This window comes from Pocillopora verrucosa, chromosome 11, assembly GCF_036669915.1.
Source record: "Pocillopora verrucosa isolate sample1 chromosome 11, ASM3666991v2, whole genome shotgun sequence".
NCBI classification, from domain to species: Eukaryota; Metazoa; Cnidaria; class Anthozoa; order Scleractinia; family Pocilloporidae; genus Pocillopora; species Pocillopora verrucosa.
Genome location: NC_089322.1, coordinates 6,420,371 through 6,441,034, shown reverse-complemented (window position 1 = coordinate 6,441,034; position 20,664 = coordinate 6,420,371). Strand labels below are relative to the sequence as shown.

The 20,664-nt window shown below is 41.6% G+C and overlaps 2 protein-coding genes across 3 annotated transcripts in view; both read right to left on the bottom strand.

Annotated features, from left to right (window-relative positions):
* The window catches only part of LOC131787180 (uncharacterized), a 40,675-nt gene that overhangs the window by 11,337 nt on the left and 8,674 nt on the right, over positions 1-20,664 (bottom strand). The window lies entirely within an intron of this gene.
* Positions 1,025-20,326, bottom strand: LOC136277022 (uncharacterized). The gene is made up of 6 exons (XM_066158627.1): positions 20,224-20,326; positions 19,831-19,971; positions 18,334-18,486; positions 17,448-17,555; positions 14,881-14,921; positions 1,025-5,319 (listed from the first exon to the last, which is right to left on the bottom strand). The coding sequence occupies exon 6, from the start codon at positions 5,304-5,306 to the stop codon at positions 1,752-1,754; it is 3,555 nt and encodes a 1,184-aa protein (XP_066014724.1). The 5' UTR covers positions 5,307-5,319; positions 14,881-14,921; positions 17,448-17,555; positions 18,334-18,486; positions 19,831-19,971; positions 20,224-20,326; the 3' UTR covers positions 1,025-1,751.

The window sequence follows — 20,664 nt, the reverse complement described above, 5'->3', positions numbered from 1 at the left end:
ATACAGCATCTATTGATGGGTTCTGGTGCGGGAAGTCTATAAGGATTAGAGGAAAGGGTCAACACTGGCCGCAATTCAACGATAAAACCGCACACGTAGACAATTCAAATCCAGTGCCTTGGACAGTGCAATACGTTACAATCAAAGAAGTACTTGGAGTAACGAATTCAGAATAAAATGTTTCATTCTTAGTTGGATTTGGATCTTTATCATTATCTTCATCTTACAGGAGTATCTCATCAAAAAATGTATTTTAAATTTCGTTTTCCAAAAGTGTTTGTAATACCGCATTTGTTCCCCTTTTCACTTGTGTCCCGAAATATTATGGAGAAGTAAAACATGTTACAATTCTACCCTTCAGACGAACAAAAATCTTACTAACTTTTTCCATCAATAAATAACTCCACCCCATGAAAGTAACTTCTTTACGACATGATAATGATCACCCAAGCGCTATCCAGGCTTTAATTAATCTTTCGTTAGAAATTTTTGACTGGGGAGAAGGGGAGGGAGCCCTGTGTGACAAAAATTATTGATGTTTTCAACTCCCAAGTCCCATTAACAAAAACTTGAACTTTCGTTAAAAATTTACTCCAAGATGAAAGAGGAGTTTGTAGGAATGTGGGTATTAGGAATTGTGAGCCAGTACATTGTGAGACTTCACCGCGTCGTTGAAGATCTTTATCGAAGTTCGCTCTTCGATTCCACAAGAATGAGAGGTTACTTCCACTCAACCTTGGATGTTAAACGGGTACTGATGAAGAAGTAACGGGATTTCCTTCTTAGTTTCCTGTGGCATGTTAGCAAATTAGTTTATCCAGACTATTTTCCTTCTAAGAGGTTCGGAACAAATGATGTTTACTTCTTTAAGACAACCGCTGATTAGACTCTTGTGATTGAGGCTCACGTGGGTCTTGATGACATGTGGCAGGGGGGAGAGAGAGAGAGAAGCGGGCGCGGGAGGTGAGCAGCAGTTTTCGATTTTTCAATTATAAGGTGCTGAAGCGTTTAGTAAAAAATTTAATACGTTTTCTGTGAACAACGAAATATCATGGATTTTGTTCTAATATCTAATAATATCTATTTCTACTCTTTTTTCAGCTAGTAAAACATTGTTTTTGTTAAATCGCTCGTTTTTGTGTTTGTTTTATAAAGGGCATGACAGTTTTCGTAAAATCGACCTCCAGTGTTACCTTAAATTTGAGCCTCGATATGGGTCGCTACAAGTGTTCGCTGGGTTGATCAGAAAATCTCTCATAACTCGATAAATTTAAAAGATCAGATGAAGTGGATTGTGGTGCTAGTATAAGGACATGAAAGTCTTTCAATGTACAAGGAATCAGCGAAATCTATTTTCAAGCTAGATCGGCCGGACCACTTTTATGGATACTCTCTCTTAATTATGAATATGAATAAAAATCATCAATTTAAAAGAGCCCGATTCTGAAAAAGAAGCACTGATAAGCAACTTCAAAATTTCTTTACTTGGGTGCATATTCTGACTGTTGATTATCCGTCGAACTGCAACCTTTTGTAGCAACCTAAGAAATGAGAAAGTAATGAACTACTTGTTCAGAAATAAAACCATATCAATTGCGCGAGTTTCCAGATCGGAATATTAAAAGCACAAATTTTGCAAGATATTATGAAAAAATTATAATGGTCTAAGTTCTCACGTGCAAAGAAAACACAACGAGTAAACCTAAATTAAAGACCAACAACGTCTATCAATCAGCACAGTTACTAAACTATTAACATGAGTCTCTTTTCTTCTTTTTCAAAACAGCTTCAGGGTCATCAACTCTCTTTCTTTTCTGTTTAAGCCGAGATAAGTTCCTGCTGACCTCTAGTGTCCTTACATCTTCTTGACCATACTTGGAGATATAAATTACCAGTGCACGCTTATAGAAGTCTTTTGCTTCATCTGTGTCGCCCAGATCGCTGTGTAAAGCAGCCAGATTGCTGTAACACCTTGCAACATCAACATGCTTAGCTCCCAGCTTTTTCAGACGAATCTCCAGTGCACGCTTATAGCAGTCTTTTGCTTCAGCTGTCTCGTCAAGATCACTGTGTGAAGTACCCAGATTGTTGTAAGAGGATGCAACATCAACATGCTCAGCTCCCAGCTTTTTCAGACGAATCTCCAGTGCACGCTTAAAGCAGTCTTTTGCTTCAGCTGTCTCGCCCAGATCTCTGTGTGAAGTACCCAGATTGTTGTAAGAGGTTGCAACATCAACATGCTCAGCTCCCAGCTTTTTCAGACGAATCTTCAGTGCACGCTTATAGCAGTCTTTTGCTTCATCTGTGTCGCCCAGAGCCTTGTGTAAAGTGCCCAGATTGTTGTAAGAGGTTGCAACATCAACATGCTCAGCTCCCAGCTTTTTCAGACGAATCTTCAGTGCACGCTTATAGCAGTCTTTTGCTTTATCTGTGTCGCCCAGATCACTGTGTAAAATACCCAGATTGTTGTAAGAGGTTGCAACATTAACATGCTCAGCTCCCAGCTGTTTCATCTGAATCTCCAGTGCACGCTCATAGCAGTCTTTTGCTTCATCTGTGTCGCCCAGAGCCTTGTGTAAAGTACCCAGATTGTTGTAAGAGGTTGCAACATCAACATGCTCAGCTCCCAGCTTTTTCAGACGAATCTTCAGTGCACGCTTATAGCAGTCTTTTGCTTTATCTGTGTCTCCCAGATCACTGTGTAAATTACCCAGATTGTTGCAAGAGGTTGCAACATCAACATGCTCAGGTCCCAGCTCTTTCATCTGAATCTCCAGCGCACGCTTATAGCAGTCTTTTGCTTCATCTGTGTCGCCCAGAGAACTATGTAAAGTACCCAGATTGTTGTAAGAGGCTGCAACATCAACATGGTCAGGTCCCAGCTTTTTCAGACGAATCTCCAGTGCACGCTTATAGCAGTCTTTTGCTTCATCTGTGTTGCCCAGATCACTGTGTAAATTACCCAGATTGTTGTAAGAGGTTGCAACATCAACATGCTCAGGTCCCAGCTCTTTCATTTGAATCTCCAGTGCACGCTTATAGCAGTCTTTTGCTTCAGCTGTTTCGCCCAGAGAACTGTGTAAAGTACCCAGATTGTTGTAAGAGGTTGCAACATCAACATGCTCAGGTCCCAGCTCTTTCATCTGAATCTCCAGTGCACGCTTATAGCAGTCTTTTGCTTTATCTGTGTTGCCCAGATCACTGTGTAAAGTACCCAGATTGTTGTAAGAGCTTGCAACATCAACATTCACAGGTCCCAGCTTTTTCGTTTGAATTTTTAATAGCCATTTACCATAGACTAGCGCCGCTCTAAACTCACTGTGGTTTTGGCACATGTCATTAAGGCTCCGAAGGCCATCCGGAAAATTACACGAGGCTCTTTCGGTCGCTTCTGGTATTCCTTTCCCGAGTGACATGTCTTTAATTTTTGAACTCAAGGTTTGAAGATGGGGAACTATTCTTGTTCCCACAACAATAGATTCTAGCTCTTCAAATTTTGAGAAAGACATAACTGCGCCATACACCACTTTGTGGCTTTGACCCTTTGCGAAACCTTTTGTCGCAGATTTAATAACATCAAGAACGACACCATGGACTCGAATATAAACACCAGTTGATTCTTCTTCAATTAGCAACAGTGAACATTGACTCATCCTCGTTCTTATCATATCTTCATCTTCAAATTCGTCATCAGTTGTTTTAACATACTCGATAATAATGTCTTGCAGTATCGGCTGTGATGCACACATTGAAAGAAAAAGGAACATGTGATGCAAAATTATATCATTTTCCATCACCATTTCGACAGCAAGTGTTATTACTTTGGTCATGGTCTTCGGATAGGCTCGATTTGTCTTAGCAAGAATGCTTTCAGTGTTGCTTCGTTTCCCCTCTTCCAATTTCTTCAAATAGTCGGTCCAGCCAAATTTCGAGGTTCCTTTATTCTGACGATTTTGTCTCACATACGTGGCTGCGGCTGCCAATGAAAGTGGCTGGTAGTCTAGTTTTTTTGCAATTCTGTTTTCCATCTTGGCATCTGAGATACCAGAAAGGAGGTTAAGCAGAAAGCATGCATCATCAGGATGCATTCCTTCGCTGATTGAGATATTTCGTATGGAAGAGCTTGACAACGGTATAGACGCAGTATCTTGTGTTGTTATTAGCATCTGACCCCTCGCCCACAACTCGCTGTCTGCATCTGGCAAATAATCGCTTGTGCGAGATTCGCTGGTCACATTATCAACTACCAACAGCCATGAAGCGTAATGCTCAATTTTTGTACTTATTAAGGTCTTGAAATATGAAATCTTCTGGTCTGTGTTCAAATCCTTGGAGCCGTAAGTGTTTGTTATTTCATACCCGGGACATTTGCATTGTTGAGCGAAACGGACATACGATTTCAAAAGTTCTTCTGAGTTTTCAGCATTCAACGTCATGACAAATGAAGCTGCGGAAGGTACTTGTTTGACTTCGTCGTAAAATCGTCTGGCTGCTAAACGGGCCAGCTGAGATTTTCCACTTCCTGGATTTCCTGACAAATACAGTATGCTCAACCCATCATTGGCGTCTTTTAGTGTTTGGAGGTTTTGTAAAACTTCACCAACTTCAGATTCCCGACGAGCGATGTCGTGGCTAGGTTTGGGAGGGAGAATACAAAATGGAGAGACATCGGAATGTAATTGCTCTTCTAGGGCAAGCCTCTGTTCTTCTTTTTGTTGAAGTTCCTTTTCCTTTTCCTCGTATTTTTGTTTCAATTTTTCAAACTTCATTGTAACTTCGTTTAACCCCTCTGTAGGGAAGTTTTCCTGATTTTGAACTTCACTGATTTTCCATGTGAGGAGATCGAGTTCGTCGAATGCAGTTTTAGCCCTCCTAAGAGCCTCATGGAAAAGTTTGTCGCAGAGTTTGCTTCCTTTTACATGTGCAAATACGTCATTTCGAACTTCCCTTAGTTCGTTCACCTTTGATTTAATCGATAATTCGAGACGAGGATTGTGCCACTTACCAATGCAATCTGAATACAGGATAGCGTAAAACAGTATGGAACAATCCCATTGAGCTGTGTTGCCTTTCTTCATGGTTTCTAACATCTGGGCGTTTCTTTTTCTGTTTTCATCCTTCTCGCCATCCCAGAAGTCGTATCCATTTTTACGTTCATCTTTCCATTCTCCGAATTTTGTCTTGTGTCGTTTGTTCCATTCTTGTTTGAAGATGATTCGCAGACCGTCAGTTATTATGTCAGTGACAACGTAACAAATCCTGAAGTAATTAAGTTCCTCTGGGGTGTACGTGAGAGCAGTGGCCATTATCAGTTACATCCTGTGAAAACCATAGTAATGTTAATACCCACTTCGGATATGTCATTGGTCACTATACCTTTGCTGATCCTCTTACGGTTTTGCCGTACTTATTTTTAACCACTCACTTACCTACCACGATTCATGTCAGTTGTATAGGAGAGAGGAGGGTAAGGGGAATGGAAAAAATCTCGTTCTAAAAGCAGTTGGCTAAATGGAGTCAGAGGCTATTAGAAGGGAGGAAAAGAGAGTGATAAAGATTCACTGTCACTCATAACATAAGTATAATACAGAAAAGAGTGTGAAGCATCAGAGACGCGGTTTATGTGTGTAAGAAATCATCTTCTTCCTTCAGTTATTTATTAATTTTTTCGTTTCTTTCAGTGCTCAATTGGTCCCAGGATAGGTATTTTTGCGAGACACAGTCGACCTGAAATACGGAACTCTACAGATCTCACCTGATTTGCCCACTTCGCACACAAGAGAGAAAAAATTAGGTTAAAATGTTGACATTGAATCATTCAGCCCAAGAACAAAATTACGCCGGGAACGGATCGTCACTTTTCACTTAGATCAAGCATGACACACCTAACAGTTAACTTCAATTCACGTGAAATCGTATCCGGTGGTTTCTCGGCGAAAGGAAATAAATGATAACTCTGAAGCTAGAGATCGAAAACAAAAATAAATTCAGAGAAAAAGTTTACCGAACTTGTGGGTTACACTCTTCTCTTAGTCGTCAATCCTTGTTTTATCGTTTATCATCAACGTTCGTTCACCCTCCCCACCATAGGGATCTAGAGAGGTTGAACTGCCATCTAATGTTTTCTCTTGCAAGATGATCTTGCAGCCTCTCGCTCTTGCGTATTTTCTTTATCCAGCTTGCACTGGCTTTAAATAACGATGCGTTATTTGAAATGATAAGACGCGGTCGTGTCCTTCTCGTGTTCGTGTCCTCCGCCGTCTATGGTCTGGTTACCTCCAAATGTACAACTCTCGAAGTGGCACGGATAAATATTAGAACGTGTCAATTTCCTCGCTCTTTCTATGCGATCTTGTAGTCGAGTGGACACGAGAAATTCACTCCAGTTGTCTCAAATGGTTACCCACCTTCCGAACTAAAACTCTGCATTTCTGCTGTAAATGCGGATCCGTAGGGCTTTGTGCTGAACACCTGTCAAATGTTGCAACGATTGATAAACTTCTTGACTTTGGACCTCAGCCTTGAAATCCACCAGTGATTTTGTAAGGTTGTCATTGTGTTTCCCACTCCCAGATGCAGTATCTGTTCATGCGTATGAGAAATTAGCTTCTAGCCAAATAGGCCTCCCTCAATGTATATTGGATTATAACCAGGTATTCTTTCCTTACACCTTATATGCTTGCGTGGTCCTCGAATAACTCCCAGCCAGGTGCTTACAAGTTTGGCGGCGTACTACTTTGGACCTTTCTGACCTAACGATTCCTTGCGCCCACAATCTCCTCCGTTGTAAAGGGGCCTGTTGTCTTCCCAGTTGCTCGTCTTTATGCTAGGGAATTGTTCTCGAACTTCAGTGCCCACGCCGTTACTTGCAGAGTATTCCCATACCTGTTTCCTTCTAGAATTGTTTCCCACTCATCGGGTTTATGATCCTTAGCGTAGGTACTTTCTATCTTGGTAGGTTTTTGTTCATCGTTGACGTCTTTAGTGCATTGAAGATCTAGCTGCACCGGCCGCTGCTTCTCATCTAGAGGCCACATTTTGGACCTGCCAAATTAGCCAAATTCTTCTCTGTTGGCAGTACTTCCAGCTGACTCCTATCTCGCTGGGGATTTTTGCCATCTTCTTCTCTTGGTTTCCTACGAAAACTTTCCAAGGTTTTCCCGGATTGGTGATCCAGTACAGGGCGTCCATACCGTCCATCCATACAGTTATGGAACCAATAAGCAATCGCTCCAGGGCGTCATGTAGATTTCGGACCATGTTTGCCGCCATCTGACCGCTCATTAGTTATAGTCTCGCAGTAGATGTGGCTCGTTTTAAGATTCTAGATTTTGAGGTGAGTAAACCTTGAACTACTCCTGCCGTGCTTTCGATTACGGTTATGGTTGCAACGTTACTGGCGTCAGCGAATAAATGAAGATGTACAGCTTGCACTCGACCAGCTCCTCTTGCTATGCTTTTTGGAACTCTCACAGGCTTCAATTGCGTAGACCATTTGATCCACTCCCTCTTTAGCTTCTCTGAAACTTCCGCGTTCCAACCCTTCATCTCGTCGCATGCATCTCGGTAGATCTGCTCTCCTTTCACAGTTGTCGGTGACATTATCCCCAGTGGGTCGTAAATACCTGCTAGGTGGCTGAGTAGTACTCTCTTTGTCGATGGCTGACACGGGGCTCTGGTAATTGCACCTCTAGTATGTCTCCTCTCTTGTCCCGGACCGTCCCAAGGATCTAACTTGGGTGTGTCGAGTCTTCGCTCTTTAGGCGCTCAATGTCTGCTTCCCCCTTGTGGACGGGAAACTTCCCACTCTCCAGAATGTCATGTGCTTCCCTCTTGAATTCTTTTAGCTCCTCTACTTCTTCCCCTGTTTTCATCAAATTGTCTACATACGTGATTTCTGTTAGGGCTTGAATGGTTTCTTGACATTCTTCATCTTGTTGATCGTAGTGATAGTTGAGGGTAGCCCCAAACAAGAATGGGCTTGACTTTCCTCCAAAGGGTACTCCGGTGAATCTCAAGTGTTTCTCTCTACCGTTTGTGTTCAACAAGAGTAGGAAGGAACCTCTATCTTTCGCTCTGACGCCAATCTGTCGGAATGCTTCTGAATATTTGCCATTAAGATGTGTGTGGACACGCGTGCTCTGATTAAAATGTCCCGCAGTAAGGGCTGCAGTGGTGGACCCGTGTACATACACCTGTTGATACTGTTTCCCAAAGGGTGTGGCTTGGCACTAGCATCGAAAACCATTTTCACTTTTGCTGTGCTCGCAGTCTCCCTAACCACTGGTTTATGTGGCATATAAAACGTGCGTTCTGCTGCGGGTATTTCGGACGTAGCCTCCACTACTCCTTCCTCTAGCTGGTCTTTTACTATTTTTTCGTACTCTTTCTTCAAATTGGGATCTTGGCTTAGCTTCCTTTCAACTCTACAAAAACGTCATCTGCACTGTTCTTCGTTTGTACTTGCCAAGGAACCTCCTTGGATCCATGGCACGCTCACTTCGTACCTGCCGTTCGCTTCCCTTGTGATGGTCTCGTTAAACTGCTGAGCACTTCTGACTGGTCATGCTCTGCTCTGTCTTCCACTCCCAATACGTCTAGACTGTATAGCTTCTCGTATTCGTTTGCCTCCTTGATATACATAAACTTGTTATCGGCGTAATCTTCTCCTCCATGTATTACCCAACCAAAAGTCGTACTATCCACGGTGAGATCCTCAGGGCGTCCCTTCAACGTTTGCTCAGTTCGTATCTTCCAGTAGAGTGATCCCCCAGTTTCACGTGTATTGGGTACTCTTTATTCCTCGTCATATAGAACAGCTTGTCTCAGGCGTGTTCGTACTTTGATTTTAACTTCCCAATAGTCGGCTTTTTCGCGGTTGTAAAAGTCGTATACTCACTTCTAGAGATTTCTATCGGCTCGCCTGTTGTGTCGTCCAGGGAATGAATTCTCACATTGATATGGGCACGGAGTGTCTTTGCACGCCGTTTATGGTAACGATTCGGCGCGTTTCATGGCGTGAGGGCTTCAGATTTAACTTTTTAACTGCTTCTTTGGATATAAAATTCCTACCAGATCCCGTGTCCAAATATGCCCACAATGTAACGCCTTGAACCTCTAGCGGAATGATGGCCCGTAAGGATCTATCTTCAGAGCCAGGGTGTATGTGGTGAACTTCATGTTGTCCCTCGGTCCGTTTACTGATGGTTTGTCCCATAGGCTTGTGTGGTGTCTCGACTTGCAGTTGAAACATGGGCGACTCCTGCAGTGGTTTGCCTCATGACCCTCTCGTCCACAGTTGTAACACAATTTAACATCGCAGGATTTCCCCAGTAATAATCTCCACAGTTAAGGCACGAAGGAGCTTTAGGCTCATGCACGTTCTCCCTCTTTCCTTTTGAATACAAATGCCTTTCTCCTGTCCGTGCCCCCCCCTGTCAGTGGGCGAGGCGTCATCCGTCTAAAGAAAAAATGTACCGAACCTGCGGGGTACACTCTACTCCCAATCATCCAATCCCTGTTTTATTGTTTATCATCAACGTTCACCACTTCACAAATTTCGAACGCTCTCTCCTCAAACCTATCACTCTAATTATCACGTCTCGCATTTCAATCTTTGTCAGAGATTACTCAACGCTAATTGATTTCCGATTGATTTTTTTGCGACAAGGTGACAGATGATTTAACAATAGGATCATATATATTTAAAATAAGAAAGACCAGAGCGTGAGACTTGAACTTTGTGAGAGAAAGGGAGATCAAGTTAATTTTATAAAATAAAACGTGAAGTTTCGGAACATAGCAGACCTTTTAGTCTCATTTGCATCACAGTGGCACTTCCGACGGGACTCGCGAAGCATGATGCTGACCAAAGAATTTTGCAGATGCTATTGTACACTTATGAAAAAAACACGCGGCATTGTGGAAAAGGGAAACCTAGAAACAGTTGAGCGAGATAGCGACAACCGACAAGCCTTGGTAAAAGTAGCAGACGCGCTTAAACTAAGGGTTGAGCGGACCATGTTCGGGGCCGAAAAAGCGCAGAAACGTTGGAAATTGGAGCAGTATCATTAAAGAATCGATCACCGAAGCTGACGAAGAAATTTCGCGACTGGAGAAATGGCTCGTGGAGAAGAAAGTAGAAATCGAACGTCGAAAGCAAAATGACGAAGAAGAGAAGAAAGCCCGTGCTCGTGAAGAGGAGCTTAAATTCGAAAGAGAACAAATAGAGATGAAGCTAAAATTCGAACGCCAACTGGAAAAGGACAAGGAACAACAACAACCAGTTGAGAAGGCTAATCAGAGTGAACAAAGGACAACAAAGCTACCAAAACTACAGAGCACAAAGTTTGATGGGACGTATGAAGCATGGCTGCCGTTCTTGAACAAATTTCAAGCTGAAATTGATAAAGCAAACCTAGCATCTATGACCAAGTTTGCATATCTAAAAAAGCTGGTTGATCCAAAGGTTCGAACGGAGATAGACGTACTGCCTTTCACAACAGAGCGCCACGAGGGGTCAAAGAATATCCTCTTCGGCGAACATGAGAAAACTAGTGAGATCGTGAATGCGTAAGTCCAGAACATCGCGAAGTTGCCTGTCATAACAGGAACACAACCTGAGCTTATCCTCGAAGCTCGTGTAAAATGTGCAATGTTTGGAGACACTTGGCAAATTGGAAGACGTGACAGGAAATGCAAGGAGTGTGTTTGACAAACTAAGGGGCGTAAAAGCAGATCTAGTAAGAGGAGAAATAGACTGAAAGGAGTGGAACTTTCCACAATTGATAAAAGCTTTGAAAAGTTGGAAGGAAATAAATCTTATTGCGAGTGCAGGGAAGCCAGGTGTTAAATTCTGCGATCGCGAAAAAAATTTCGTTGCAAACGAAATGACAACGCAACTGAACAGAGAGCTGTGAATTGTAAAAATTTTGTTACAATTGTAACAACTAGGTCTGAAACAACTGTGTTTTAATTTTGCAGGAAGTCGACACCGCGCTGCTGAGAGCAAATGTTGTTCTGGCTGCCAGATCTGTAGCCGAAGACATCATACGTCGATATGCGAGAGACCTACATCGCGAGACCAGCTGATGACTGCAACGAGCGTAGAGAGAAAATGATTGGTGTAACCCATGGTCACATTTGACGTGAATGGTGTTAAGTGTCGAGCATTGTTGGATACGGGAGCCAGAAGTTCCCACGCTTCACCAACGATTCTGGAATGTTTCCATTTGCGTCCGATCCGTCAACAATTCAAGCGTATTGAAACGATGTATGGTACTTCAAACAAAGCGATGGACATCTAGGCCTACAATTCGAATCATAGATGGCAAATTCACCTTAGAAGCCGAAGTAAACAAGGTTGACCACAAAGAGTTGTTGAAACCCAAAATGCACAGAAATAGTAGCGCAGTTTTCTCATTTGAAGGGCGTAACCTCGAATGATAACGACGAGAAGGCGATTTTCCTCGTTCATCTGATCCTTGGAACAAACGAGTATGCTAAGATAAAAACATGGAAGAGACCAAGAGTGGGCGCTCGGGAGAACCAATGGCAGAATATACGAAGTTCGGCTGGACAATCTTGTCACCCAGTACGGAGTTGGATCTCAGCAACATTTTCATAGCGCAGACCAACGCAATCGATTACAAACAATTGTGCAAGTTAGATGTTTTGGGGCTAAAGGATAATTCAGATATATCAAGTGGAAACCAGGAAACCGTTCACGAAGAGCAACTAACTAGAGTCCAGAAGGCGATACGAGAGGAGCCTGCCATGGAAAAGGAATCATCCTCCCTTACCGAACAATCACAGCGGAAGTTTAAAATGTTTCCAAATCTTGTGTGTAAGTTAGAGAAATAAGACAAGCTTGAGAGGTACAACGACATCATCTAGAATCAACTGAGTCAAGGGAACGTGGAACGCGCCGAGGATGTGGTCAGGGGTGGAATAGAGTTCTACATTCCTCATAAAACCGTCGTGCGTGAGAACGCACAATCTACAAAGATGCGTATTGTCAATGATACTTCTGCAAGGGCAAATGCAAGTGTCCCCTCACTTAATGAGTGTCGCGAGATCGGCCCTCCACTACAGAACCAGCTTTATAACTTGTTTATACGAAATAGGTTTTATCCCGTGACAATAGCTGGCGATTTAAAACAAGCACTTTTGCAAATTCACGTCCGAAGCCTTACGCTTTCATTGGTTAAAAGATCTGGCAAGCAAGCAAGTAGAAACCTTGCGATTCACTCGAGTACTCTTTGGTTTAGCACTGTCTCCACTCCTCTTAGACGCAGTTATCAAACAACATCTACAGCGATACAAATTGGTGAGCCTGGAACTAGTAGAGGAGATAGAGCGCATTAAGTACGAAGACGATCTAATCAGTGGTGGTAAGACAACAAACCAAGCGTCAGAATTCCAGATGACATCCACAATAATTTTTGTTGAGGCGACTTTCGAGCTGCACAAGTGGCATTCAAACAATCGGGAGTTAGAGATTGAAACTGTGACTTAAGATAAAGAAAGTCAGAGTTACGCCAAACAATAACTGGGTACCAGAAAGGGCGAATCAAAACTGCTGAGAATCCCCTGGGACAAAGAAAAGGACGAAATTCAGGTCAGCTTCCCTACCTTAACCGCTAGGCCGAAAAAAAAGGACATCCTAGGAAAAGTCGCAAAAATTTACAATCCTCTTAGACTAGCTTCGCCCGTGACCCTCTCCGGGGAAATCCTTTACAGAGATGCCTGTGGCACTAGGTTCGCGTGGGATAGCCTCCTACCGTGTGACTTACAAGCCAAATGGAGAAAATGGAAACAAGGTCTTCCAGAGCACGTAAACGCGCCAAGAAACGTAGTGAAGCATGAGGGGAAGATATTATCAATCGACTTACATACATTTGGAGACTCAAGCGGGAAAGGAGTTCCAGCCGCAACTTTTGCAGTAGCGGATCAACCATCAGCCACGAATCAAGGCCTTGTGACTGAAAAGTCGCGGCTTGCGAAGAAAGGACTCACGATTCCCCACTTAGAACTAGTGGCTGGACATATATCTACAAATCAAGTGCTAAACGTCAAAGAAGTCCTGGGGGGGTTTTCCCGTAGGAAGTGTTTATGGTTGGCTGGATAGCACATTAGCACTGCACTGGATCCGTGAAAACGGCGAATACATGCAGTTCGTCGGATATCGAGTCAGGAAGTTTCAGAAAAATCAAATCAACTGGAGGCATGTACCAACAGAAGAAAATAAAGCGGACGTGGGGATTCGGGGAGGAGGTGTTAGAATATCAAAGCCACAGGACTGGCCGCCAGACCTTGTAACGACATCCACTCAGGAAACAAAACCAGAAGTAAAACAAACGCACGAGTTGTTTGCTCTAGCAATAGAGAAAACAGAGAACTACGACGCCTTCAATGAGCTGCTCGAGAAGCACGAGCTGTGGCGTGTGTTGCCTGAATCGCGAGATTCCTCCACAACGTAAGAACCGCCAGAAATAGATAGTCGTTGGTCCCCTTACAATTGAAGAAATAGAGAAACAGACAACGTTCTAAATCAAGCGAGCTTAACGGCAAGCGAATTTGAACGAGAAATTTCAAGAACACGGCTTACAGTTGAATGAGCAAAGAAATCAATAGGGAATATTAAAGTGTAAAGGAAGAATTCAAGGCCATTACCCCATCTTTCTGCCAGACTCCTCGCCCTTCAATCGCAAGTTAGTTCGCTGATCTCACGTCGACACATTGCACAGAGGAGTGGCCCTTACCATGACCAAAGGACTTGAGCAATAATGGGTACGGCGCTTAAGGGCACTTGCATAACAAGTTCTCAGGGCGTGTTCAGGCCGCAAGCGTTATCAGGCCATGGCACTGGCAACACCACCCCCTGGACTCCTTCCCACTAACCGTGCAGAGGGGAGCACCCTATTAGAGGTTATTGGGGTTGATTTTGCAGGGCCCATTAAGTACTGTATCAGAGCCAAAACAGAAGGAAAGACCTATCTTGCATGGTACCCATGCAGTCTTACTCGAACATTATTTTTGGAAGTGCTACCAAACCTGGCGACCAGAGAATTCCTAAGAAGTTTGAAATGGCTCATCGTGCGTCGTGGGCGTCCGGAGAAGATATATTCCGACCATGGGAAAACCTTTGTCGGCACCGAGAAGTGGCTCAAACAAGTTAAGCTTTATGTTACGTCGAAGTAATAGTGCCCACCCCTAACTCAATGTTATTTCTTCAATCAAACCAGCTACCAAAACTGGCACCACACCATCTAAGAGAATTTGATCAGCGCAGAAGAGCTAATTACCTGCAAAAATGCAAGCATGCTTTGTGGTTCAGGTGGACCGCTGAATATTTACGAGGGTTGCGAGAACGAAACCGGATGAAAAGCAAGGGTCAAAATACACACATCATCAAAGACGAGGAACGAAATCGCAACAAATGGAAAATTGGAATAGAGGAAGGTCTGATTTCGGGACGGGAGGGAACAGTTCGAGCTGCCAAACTTCAAGCAGGGAAGGAACGCTCGGGCGGTACTATTCTCCGTTGGAGAAAAACAGGGGTTTGTGTCAGGATTATTCAAAGTTAATTGATTCCCGATTGATATTTTTGCGATGAGGTGACAGATGATTTAACAAAAGGATCATATAATATATTCAAAATGAGAGAGACCAGAGCGTGAGACTTGAACAGTGTGAGAAAGAGGGAGATCAAGTTGTTTTTTATACAACAGACGTGAAGTTTCGGAACATAGCAGACTTTTTAGAATCATTTCCGACATCTTAACCTAACCGTGACTGCCTAAGAGTCATGTCACGCAGCCTCCGTTTAAAAGGTTACTTGGAACTTACTTAGGATTCAGTGATTTAGGTAATACATACCGCTCTAGGAGTTTGAAAAACCTTGGGAATACTTGAACTGTCTGCAATCAAAGGTTGAACAATTTAGAATCACGTGCTTTTAAAGCTGCACCAGCAGCAAAGGTACCCGCAGGTTTTTTTTTATATTATAAGCAAAAAACTCAGGCGCTGTGATTGGTTCTTATCTATGCTCTATTGGAGGACAAATGCAGTATATAAAACAAATAGAATCCATGTTGCCTGGGTTCTTAACAATAATGGATCACAGATGACATCACAAATGTGGCAAGGACAGTAGACGCAGTCAGCTGCGCTTCGTGTGCCACCTTTTTGTTCGCGCCACATTTTGACTTCATCTGTGATTTCTTACTGAACAAACGCAGGGCGACGCGGAAGTTATTTCTTGAATTAACAAGTATTGAGCGTAGTTTGTTGTTATTTTCAGTCTTTCACTTCCTATCACAAAATGACACAGACATTTGAAACGCTTTGACCCAATTATATAATGAATATCAAAACTTCTTCTATAAGCTGTTGGACATTCTGGATTCCTGCCGGCGGAAGCAGCTATTCTGCGCCTTCTGCATCTAACACTGCCACAATTAGTGAGTTTCTCTTCCTTAAGGTATCTTTTGCAAGTATTCGAAAAAATTTTTTTACTTTCTGTTCACGGCTTATGTGACGGTAATCAGTCAAGGATTACATTTGCGTCTGGTCAAGCGTAATGAGGGAAAAATGAAAAGGAAACGGGGTTATTGATGAAAATTGCCGAGAAAAAGGATTTTCCCAAGCCCTCAGCCAAGAAATTTATTGGAAATGAAAAGCTTCCTTCTATGGAATGTTGACATTTGGAACAGAATGATTTGAGAGGAAACTTAACGAAAAGCATTTGTTTTGTTTGCTGTTTATCTCGTTCCTTCTTTATGTCCCAGAATAGAAATCTCACAAGCTTTAAAGTCTGCACCCTGCAGGTACTATGCATATTATTTGACTGAAAACTATTTATAATTCGCTTTGTTGCGGTTTTCGTCGATTATCTGCCGTAGAAAAATGACACGTTCGATGTGCTTTGACCTTTGACATTAGTCAAGATTATTTTTCAAACTTCTTTCGCCTTACGAAAGTGTAGAAAATTCGTGGCTCACTTGGCAGGGGACTAATCCAGAAGATCATAACTTACAAGTAAAAAACCTTCGAGAAATTTTAAATGGAAAAGACAATACTTCTAAGGCGTCGATCGAATTAATATGATGTCGAACCGACGGGCCATTTCTCTTGATTTGCTAAAGTAATTACTTTATTGGGTAGGTTACTGGGTTGCGTCAATCGAGAGAAGATAATTTAGTTTCTCTTGGGTACGTTTGGTTTCACTCTACTGTAAGATTTGATCGTCGAAGAAAAGTCAAAATGACAGGTAGACTTTAATGAATATAGCCCGCTTAGTAAAAGACTTTCCCCAAATTAAGCCAAGAGATCCATTTGAAATAATACGAGGCCTTCTATGAAATATTGACATTTGGACCAAATCCATTGAAGAAGACACTTAGCGAAGAGCGTAAGTGTTCAAGGTATTTACTTTTTTTTTGCTGTTTATTTCGTTCCTCCGTGATCTCACAGACACAGCATCTCATATGTTTTGAAGTCTTGTTTGCTTAGCTGTTGCAGTCTTTTCACAGCTGGTATATCTATAGGCAGCTCTCACACCATAAAGATTGGAGCTTTGAAAAAATTGAAGCGGGAATAATCCGCGTTTCCTTATTTCAAATTTACTGTCCCGCTAAAGACAGCACTTCTGATCAGTAGTTAAGCTGACACACTCAGAATATAAGATCATGAAATCATAAAGCGTATTAAAATAAAATCAATAACATTTTCATTGATTTAAAGTAACTTGTGCTGAGGACGATGGAAGAAATTACAGTGATCAGCATGATATTTCATCTTGTTACAGTCTCAACAAGCTCCTTCTCTTCCAGATAATTGTCTCTTTCTTAACATCGAATATCATATCAACATAAGAATTCTGGAAAGTTCGCTTCTTTATTTTTCGCTTGAGACGAGTTTTCTCTGCCTCTAATCACTTTTTATGAAAGTGAATTGAAGCATATAAACGGTTGTCAAAGTTATGAAAACTTTTAGTGAGGTATGCATACTTCATTTGCGGTAAAGAATATAAGCTACGTTCTGCAGTCAACAAAACACTCAACGAACTCGAAAGCGAAAGCTAATCTGGCGTTGTCGCAATGCATACTATTGACATCCCTAAATAGCTGCACCCTGCTGGTATTATATCAATTGTTTTATTGAATTCGCTTTGGTTTCATCATTGGTCAAGTTTTTGCCCCCAGCAAAATAACACAACAATGTGCCTTGACCCGTCAATCTTCATTAGTCTTCAAAGTTACTTCGCTCTTCAAAAGTCGATAAAAAAATCCTCCCATTAGACATCATTTCACATTGCCCACATAAATGAAAAGTAGATACTTGGTTGCCCAAAAGCAGTTAAATATTTAGTTTCAGTTTCAAAATTAGCAAGTCCTGGCCCGCTACAGAAACAACTAAATTACACTATAAAGCAATGTACTTACCAGCGAGGCTAATTTCTTTCGATCTTTTCACTGCCGCTTTGGATCGTGATAGCCGGGCTCGCACGAAGACGACTCCTAGTCGTTTGCATGCAATCCAAACGTCCCGATCTGTACATCGGAAGTGAAAACAAAGCGCATGAAACGATAATACTTTATCTAATATTGTACCGTTGTCCTTAAAACAATTGATAATTTTCTCACAAAAAAATTTGCAGCTGTAACCAAATCGTAGCGGGGGTAGTCTGCTTCTTACTTTATCCTTTTTTCATCATCATCATCTAACTAAACAAAGCAGTTCTTTCATTTATTTGACACACGTAGCACATCCGATGATGAAATGTAACGTCCCTTTAATATCATTTTCACCAATCTAAAGTGACGATAGTAGAAATCGCCGTGCAATTACACCTTTTCGCCAAATCTGTTTTATCAAGCTCCTTCTCCTTCAGCGTGTGTCGTATCAATATAAATATTCTAGAATGTACGCTTGATTATTTTCCGTTTGAAACGAGTCGTATCTGGTACACATAACTTTCATGTAATTGAATTAAAGTACACTTACAATTGTCAAAGTTTTGGAAACTTTTAGTGTGGTGAATTCGAAAAAAGATCTATAATCGACTGCAGAGTTTTTTTACTAAGTTTGTTTCTACGGTGTTCCTCTAAACAACGTACATTCGAAAAACGTCCCCAACATCAAAACATACGCAATGACTAAATCGACAGAGAAAGTTCGTCATCCTTTATCAATCTCGAGATCGAAGACTAGTACTGCATTTCTTGCTGTTGTCCAAAAACAGGTGGATGTTTCGTTGCAGTTTCATAGTTAACAAGTCCTGGCCCGCTACAGAAACAACTGAATTACACTATAACACAATGTACGTACCAGTATGGCTAATTTCAGTGCCTTGAGGAACAAATAGGGCTGGTAAATGCTATCGTTGGTCTTTCGATCTTTTCACTGCCGCTGTGGATCGTGCTGGCCTGACTCGCACGAAAAAGACTCTTAGCCGTTTTCTTGCGATCCAAACGTCCCGATCTGTACATCAGAGGGGAAAACAAAGCACATTAAACGATATTACTTTATCTGATATTGTGCTGTTGTCCTTAAAGCAAGGGATAATTTTCACACCAAAGATTGTACGGCTTTCACGAAATCGTAGCGGAGAAAAATCTGCTTTTCGCTTTTTGCCTTCTTCAGCATTATTATCTAACTAAACGAAGCAGTTCTTCCATTTATTTGACCCACTCAGAATATCAAATAATGAAGTCATGAAGTGTATCAAATAACGTCAGTTTTAACATTTTCACTAATCGAAAGTGACGATAGTAGAAATCGCAGTACATGCAATTACACCTTTTCGTTCAATCTGTTTTATTAAGCTCCGTCTCCTCCAGGTATGTCGTATCAATATAAATATTCTAGAATACATGCTCGTTGATTTTTCGTTTGAAACGAGTTGTACCTGGTACACATAACTTTCATGTAAGATAATAAAGTATACCTACCATTGTCAAAGTTTTATAAACCTTATAGTGAAGTATGCGTTATGTAGTCAACAGAACACCCGAGGAACTCAAAAGTGAAAGCTAATCTGGCATTGTCGCAATGCATATTATTCATATCCCTAAATAGCCGCACCCTGCCGGTATTATATCAATTGTTTTACCGAAAACTATTGAATTCGCTTTGGTTTAATAATTGGTCAAGTTTTTGCTCCCCGCAAAAGCACACAATAACGTGCCTTGACCTGTTAATCTTCATTGGTTTTCAAAGTTAATTTGTTCTTCAAAAGTCATTCATTCTAGAATGTATATTTGTTGATTTTCCGTTTGAAACGAGTTGTATCTGCTCCACATTACTTTCATGTAAGTGAATTGAGGTACACTTACCGTTGTTAAAGTTTTAGAAACCTTTCAGTGAGGTATGCATACTTCATTTGCGATAAAGAACATTGGCCGCTTTCTGTAGTCAACAAAACACTCGAAGAACTCGAAAGCGAAAGCTAATCTGGCGTTGTCGCAATGCATATTATTCACATCCCTAAATAGCTGCGCCCTGCTGGTATTATATCAATTGTTTTACTGACAACTATTGAATTCGCTTGGGCCTCATCATTGGTCAAGTTTTTGCCCCCAGCAAAATAACACAGCAATGTGCCTTGTGACTTGTTGATCTTCATTTAGTTTTTAAAGCTAATTTGCTCTTCAAAAGTTTGTAAAAAATTCCTCGCAATAGACATCATTTCACATTGCCCACATAAATGAAAAGTAGATACTTGGTTGTCCAAAAGCCGTTAGATGTTTCGTTTCAGTTTGAAAATTAACAAGTCCTGGCCCGCAACAGAAACATCTAAATTACACTATAACACAATGTACTTACCAGTAAGGCTAATTTCAGCGCCTTTAGACTGAATAAGGCTCGATAAGACGACGATGAATAACCACAGTTTTTTTCGTACAAGATTTGTCAGTCAGCAAACCAAGAATCGTAAAACTTCCGTCCAGTTAAGAGACCATAGTTCTGCAAATGAACGAAGGACAAATTCCTAAATTGTTGTATACAAAACGAAATTGACGTATAATTTGATAAATTATTATAACGAAGTTGAATTAAACTCGTTTAGAGAGCCGTTAGGGTTTGCAGTTTGAGTCTACGAGCAAGAATTTGTGGCAACAACCTTCATGGATCTTACACTGAGCTTTGATGTTGTTGCAATCAAACATTTGTTGGAATTTGCTTCTCAAATCTAGATTACAAGTGATTTATACTTACTTCTTTAACGATTTCTGTTTCTGTTTCTCTTTAAGGAACTGTTGAGGGAACACGTCGACGTTTTCAGTCAGCAAAATGACAAGGCACTGCTCAGAAGCAACCATGCACGAAAGTTCAAGCAATTTGCATATCGCAGCATCCCTGATGACATTGTGATGACTTTTACGTCAGCAGCAGACAGATTTGCGCCTGATCTCATTAAAAAAGAATCCAGGCCATTCAAACAGCAGATGACAAAATTGTAGATAGGGGTAGGGTTAGGAAGAGGAGGATCATGGAAGGAAGTTTAGTCGTTTCGTGCCTAAAATTCTAGACAACCAGGGATATTAAAGGAAGAGTCATTCTTATAGCCTGGGTGGGCTGTAGGAAATTTGTTTTCTTAGGGGAGAGGGTGGGATCGCATGGGGGAACGGAAGGTCGTCGAAAGTCGTCTCTGACAGA

Bases quoted from the DNA above. Each gene is read 5' to 3' on its own strand.
- LOC136277022 (XM_066158627.1), bottom strand. From the start codon at position 5,306: ATGGCCACTGCTCTCACGTACACCCCAGAGGAACTTAATTACTTCAGG.